We start from the raw sequence: 6,625 nt of genomic DNA on the forward strand, positions 1-6,625 counted from the left end.
GGGAAGATGGCTATGATCATGTTTGTTGCACATTGGAGTTTGCAAATGAAAGTAAAATTTTCCTGAAGAATGTTGTTTGCAAACTGAAAAGTTTACAAGCAGAATCACTCCTGAACTGAAGTATTCCTCTATATTCTCCTTAATAGTTAAATTTTATTAATTACATCTGAGCAACTTAATATTTTTTCTCTTCCATCATTTCATTTCTTGTCCACATTCAAATTGCCACTTGAAAAGTTTACAAGCAGAATCACTCCTGAACTGAAGTATTCCTCTATATTCTCCTTAATAGTTACATTTTATTAATTACATCTGAGCAACTTAATATTTTTTCTCTTCCATCATTTAATTTCTTGTCCACATTCAAATTGCCACTGTTTTTTTCATAACATGTTGTGTATTTCATTTTTAACTAAGATGTATCAATAACTCCACCCCTGATATTTGGTTATATTTTCAAGCTCTGTTAACCCACAGTGATCAACAATCTTTCTCTGTTACCCAGGCAAGTTTGGTCAGTAGTATTATCACATTGTTTTCTTGCCATGTTTGATGGTTATGTCTCTATTCCAAGTTTCTGTAAATTAGAAATTAAATCTAAAGGTTCTTTTACATGCTTTGACTCTGAAATTGCACCCAGCACATTTTCCCCATATAATGACAGATTGTCCCACACTTACTAATCCTACTTGGGAACTCATATTTAATTTCACTAAAGACAGAGCTCCTCTTTTTAAACATATATTTCCCTCCATTGCAATTACTACTAACTTGCTGGGTAACAATTACCTTGGTCCAAGCTATAGTTCATGACCAATTCTTTTCATGGCCACATTTTAGTATCTTTCTGTGGTGCTTTCTGGAATTAATTATTTTATTGGGGTTACAAATAATTATGTTCATTTTGAACTATTCTGTTTATTTTCCTACATATTTTGCTGCAAAACATAATGTAACTAAGAAGTAAATATGAATTATAAATATTTGTATAAGTTGAGGTAAATTATATTATCTTTTTAAATTATCAATGATATGAGAAGATTTATAATCATGACAGAAGCAGAAAAAGTTTTGTTTTCCTCTTTCTCCTTTATTATATATGATTAATACTGTGTAAAAGCAAATTTTATTTTTTCTAAGTTTATTGATTATACTTATAGTTGGTTATGATGTAGAATTCTACCCAAGGAGAAACAAAAGATTTAATTTTATTTTGAAAAAGGATCACGATTTCAAGTTGATATTTTCCATTCAAATTTCGTATTATGTAGTTTTTTCTTTTGTTCAGCTTCTTTCATTTTCCCATGTCTTTTTCATATTAATGCAGCCATTGAATAGGATCTGATATTGTTCTATCTGTCCATCTACAGGTGGAATGTCATCCTTATCTCAATCAGAGTAAGCTGCTTAATTTCTGCAAGTCAAAAGATATTGTTTTGGTTGCCTACAGTGCCCTGGGATCCCACCGAGAAAAAAAATGGTAATGAAGCAAAAGAACCACATCTAAACACTTGCTGATGATCTTCTGTTAGTTTTACAGTATTGTGCATCCTGAAGTTCTCTCTCTACTGGCTTGGGGAAAGGTATAAAGTTTGGCTTTCTGAGGAAATCCTGGTTCATATGAAAAGCCTTGGCCTAGAGTTGGTAACTTTATATTGGAGGCTGAAAAAAACACATAGGATCAAGGTTTACCCATGTCTATCTTCCCTTCCAGGGTGGACCAGAGCTCCCCAGTTCTCTTGGATGATCCTGTTCTTGTTGCCATGGCAAAAAAGTACAAGAGAACTCCGGCCCTGATTGCCCTTCGCTACCAGCTGCAGCGAGGGGTTGTGGTTCTGGCCAAGAGTTTCAATGAGAAACGAATCAAAGAGAACATGCAGGTGATGCGGGGTCGCAGCATCAGAGATCCTCCACAGCAGCTTTCCTGTTTGCTTCTTTGCAAGCACTCAAAACATCTTTGTTTCAAGTCATTTTTCTTTGTATTTACTCGCTATGTGTGCCTGGATGCATTTGTATGTGTTTTCTCCTACTCCACAATAGCACTGATGCTTGCATGTGTGTATAGTATTAAAATTGGACAGGTTTGGGATATTTCTATTAAGCATTACACTGGTAATGTACTGCACAGACCTGAGAAAGTTACATTTCTTTTTCCTATTTTCATGAAATAGAAATTGGATTCCTTATTTCTGAAGAGTTTTGATCTAAAAAAATTATGTTCTTGTTTTGTGTATCCTTAAATACTGCTATAGATTACTGCTCCAAATTGGTTATCTTTTTATTTTCAAGTAAGAGCAATTTATTAGACCACTCACTATTGTACTTGTACTTTGATGTAAGTATAACATATAAGTATGTTCAAACCACATTTAATAGATAGTCAAAACAAAATATTATTGTTATTCAATTATCCTATGGTTTTAAAGCCACCCTCAGTAGTACCTGAACTCAGTTCTTCTGTCCAGACTTGCATCCCTCATGTATTTACAATGAGGTACCTTCTGTGTTTGCACAACACTGAGGTTCCTCTGCTCCAGGTATTGCCTGGCTATGGTACGAGGAGCCTCACATCTCCTCCATTTAGGTTTCAGCCACTGGTCAGCTACTCAAGCTTCAACACCTCAAATAGTAGTTTCCAAAGGGAGTGAGTGGATATTTGGAAACTTCATGTCCAGGCTCAAACATTGTAAACCACTGATTCTGTCAAGTTCTAGTGGCCAATGGAAATTATAGGCCTGTCAAGATTGAAGGAGTAGTGAAAAAGACATTACTTTTTATTTATTTAGTTAGGTAATTTTAAGACAGGGTCTTATGAGGTATTTCACGTTCACTTTGAGCTCACTATGTAGCCCAGGCTGGCCTCAAACTCATGGTGATCCTCCTGCCTCTGCCTCCTGAGTGCTGCGATTACAGGGAACAGCCACCACATTCAGTGAGATCACCTTTTAGTGGAAAGAAGAGTAAAGATGTGGAGACTCTGAGATGAGAAGTATGGAGGGAGGGCATTTTTGTACTCAATCAACCACATTTATCTATTCTGGATAGCAATTTCTTTTCAAATTTGAAGTGTCTATTGAAATAATCTTCACCTAAGTAGACTGATGGTATGATTTCATGAATTAAATTTCCTTCTATTATCATATTTAAAATACCTTGTAGACAACAAACGTCCTGATGTTTCCTATACTAAGGAAAACACAAGATTTTCCTCTTATCTTACAGGTCTTAGCATCTTTCATTTCATGTTTATCTTCTTTCAAAGCTGCTGTTTGAGTGATATGTGAATAAGGATCAAATATTCATATCTGATGTTGAATGATTATCAAAATTCCCCAGCAGCTTTGGCTTCATTTCAGACTTTTCTCCTCTCATCAGCTGATATATTTGCTTTGCTCTGGTCTGCATTATGTGAAAACTTTGGTCTTGTTACCCAAAGGAACCAAACTTTTTACTACTTGCTTGCTCATGTAGAAATATTTTGTCAATTTCTGTTGGATTCTTGTTAAACAAGATGGAGAGTACTTTGTGAAAGTATCAAATTTTCCCTAGGTATTTGCTTTTATTCCATTGAAGCAGTTGATATTTTTGGAGAGAACTTTTGACAATATAAAGGTTTGAAATCCACAAGCTTGATATATATTTCCAATTGTTCAGGTACTCTTTTATAATGAAAGATCATTTTGACAAGTTTTCCAGTAAGACATTTCTAGAAACAGAAGTCTAACAGAAAAATTAAATTGATTCAAGGATATCTATCCTATTGATCATCTTCTGATGACATTATTCTTGCTTAGATAACATTTTAATTTACAAAAAATGCAAATAGTCCCCTTTCTTAGATTCATAAGTGCTGTATTTGTGACATTTAAAATCTCCCTGGCTCTCTCACAAATTATGAGTGTGTATTTAATAATACATTCCTTTTACTATGTTATTAATCAATAAAAATCATTCACATGTTTAAGGATCACACACTGAGGTAAGAAGAACCTCTGGGAGTCGGTTCTTTGGTTCCCTGCACATGGAATCATTGGTATTTGTACAATTCCTCACCTCCACTGAAAGCAACAGTTCATTGATGGGCCATGAAAATCCAATTGCACCCTGAAAATTACTGAATTTGTTATATTTTAAAATTTGACTCAAGATTACTCTGGATGTTTAGGAACAAGAGACTGTCCTCTTTGACTTGTGGCAGCTTTGATTTTATTCATCTTTATTTGAAATATTTTTTCTTGGAAGTGTTCTATAGCCTTAATATATACATGCAAGAATAGCTTTCTTTCTATTTTCCATGTGTTATTCATTACTTCTTGTGTTTCTTGCTGATGATTTTAATGAGTTTTGAAAACCTTTCATATATTTCAAGGATCATTTCTGCACTTTTAATTAATTAATTTCAAATTTACAGGTTGGAAAACACGCAATATAAATATAATAGCAATCTTTTTCTTCTGTGATAGGTTTTTGAATTCCAGTTGACTTCAGAGGACATGAAAGCCATAGATGGCATAAACAGAAATGTTAGATACATTACGCTTGCTAAGTAAGTAACTTTGGTAAATATGTTGCTTTAACTCATTTTCTGAGGAGTAATATAACATGGTTTCTAAAAGTTGTCTCAGTAGTAGGAATAAAAAGTCAGGGATGAAACAGAAGCTTGCTAGAACTCTTCTCAGATTCTCTGCAGTGCTCTCTGACACTGCAACAACATGAGTGGAACCAGGATCAGACTGGACTCCCACACACACACCTCTGCACTTCTCATTCAATGGAATGTTCCAGATCAGCCAAAATCCTGCTGCACGTGAACTGCATGCATGCCTTTGCATTCTACAACCATCTACTGGGTGCACAGCATGCACATCACCGAAACAGTATAATTAGACATTTCCAATAATAATGCTTAAATATCTTTTAACAAACCTGTTCCAATCTCTATGAGATTAAAGGGATCTTCATTATTCTTATGGCCCACACCAACAATCCCCATCTCTTTTGTTTGAACTCCTCACTGAAAAGGCAATTTAATGTGTTTAATAATTTCATGGTTCCCCCTTGCTTTTCACTATTCATAGTTATTCAGAAGCCAAACACCCCATGTGGCTTCAGAAAGGTTGCCGTAGAGGTCACTAAAGTACTTAATTGTGATTTTTTTTATGGATTCCAATAGAAAGCCTGAACAACTTTTCGAAAAGAGAGGGAGTCGAAGGGAAGATTTTACAAAATGGCTCATTCTTGGGGACAATTTATATCTGTTAATAGAAATTAATCTTCCCTTGTGCATTAAGTTTGTAGAAAATGAGAAAAGAGAGATAATATAATGGAGCCTAACAAGAAATTTATACCATTTCTACCTTTGGGAATTTGAAATTACATTGGAAATTAAGTATGGTAAGGCATCAAAGGACATTTGCACAATGCAAATGTGGATGTGCTCAAATGTGGGAAAATATTCATTACCATGGCTAATATTTTTATGAATAATGAGAAAAATACAGAAGAATGTCACAACATAAGGAAAAAAGCATCAGAGATCAAGCAAGCTATAATTCTATCAAGTAATGATTTAAAATAATTTATTTTTGACACCATACATTGTGCTATTAAAGAGTAGAGTTGGATAAATAATATAGTAAATTCTATAAACGTGGAAAACTATAAGTGATATTTGTTCCATTATATGCAAAGATAGCAAGTAAACAATTCCTGAATTATGAATATGGAATTCAAATTTTTAACACTAAATTGTACAGCCTGAAATGCTTTTGTTTTGAGCAATATATGAAATTATCCTTCTTTTATACAAGGCATAAATAGAATTTATTTTTACTGAAAATTTGAAATAAGAAAGAATAAGATAGTCTCTTGCTAGATTGATCAGGAAAGTTAGAAAAGAGATATCTGTACATTCTGAGTGAGAAAATACACTGGAAATAATTAAGATAACATTTTCTAATAACATTTCCTAGTGATTCATTTTGAAAAAGTTTATAACCAGTTAATAAATAAAATAGATATCATTTCTTCTTACCACCCTAAAAAGGCAGTTGTCAATCTCATATTATGCATTTTTCTTTCTTGTTTTAGTGCTACAGCCCATCCTAATTATCCATTTCTGGATGAATATTAACATGGAGGCCTTCGTCCTAAGTTCTCCCAGAAGACCCTGTGCGCAGATATGGATGTGAGAGATTCTCAAACTCAGATGTTTAGACTCATTTCTTCTCACTTACTCATGCTGATTATCAACTCAAACTATGGCAGAAATATATACCACAGCTTTGGAAGAAGTGCACGAAGATTTTGTCCTATTTTGAAAAATATAAATTGCTTTCTCCCAAAATTTTATCTAGTTCTGTATCTATTAATTGCACAGTTTGTCTGCTTCTGACTGATTAAAACTAAAAACAGATTTGCGTAAAAGACAGCAGGCTGGGTGGGAGCAGGGATGAGAAAGTCATTTTACAGACATATCTAGGCAGGAAGTACATGGAGGGCTCAGCCTCAGGAAATAGTGCTTTGCAAGTATTCCTCAGATACTGTTTTCTTTGCTCTTCAAGGAAAAATAAAACCAACTGCATGCAATCTGGAAGGTGAGGCCTTTGTGGGAATGTAATCAACA

At 34.2% G+C, this 6,625-nt stretch overlaps 1 protein-coding gene across 1 annotated transcript in view; it reads left to right on the forward strand.

Annotated features, from left to right (window-relative positions):
* LOC106148806 (aldo-keto reductase family 1 member C1 homolog) overlaps positions 1–6,346 on the forward strand; it is a 22,653-nt gene extending 16,307 nt beyond the window's left edge. The window contains 4 exon segments of the mRNA XM_013515396.1: positions 1,328–1,480; positions 1,715–1,880; positions 4,464–4,546; positions 6,091–6,346. Of these exon segments, the coding sequence (XP_013370850.1) occupies positions 1,328–1,480; positions 1,715–1,880; positions 4,464–4,546; positions 6,091–6,133 (445 nt within the window). The 3' untranslated portion in view covers positions 6,134–6,346.
* Positions 6,347–6,625: the final 279 nt, after the last annotated feature.

The sequence above is a fragment of the Chinchilla lanigera genome, unplaced genomic scaffold (genome assembly GCF_000276665.1).
Source record: "Chinchilla lanigera isolate Chin_1 unplaced genomic scaffold, ChiLan1.0 scaffold00028, whole genome shotgun sequence".
Classification (NCBI taxonomy): Eukaryota; Metazoa; Chordata; class Mammalia; order Rodentia; family Chinchillidae; genus Chinchilla; species Chinchilla lanigera.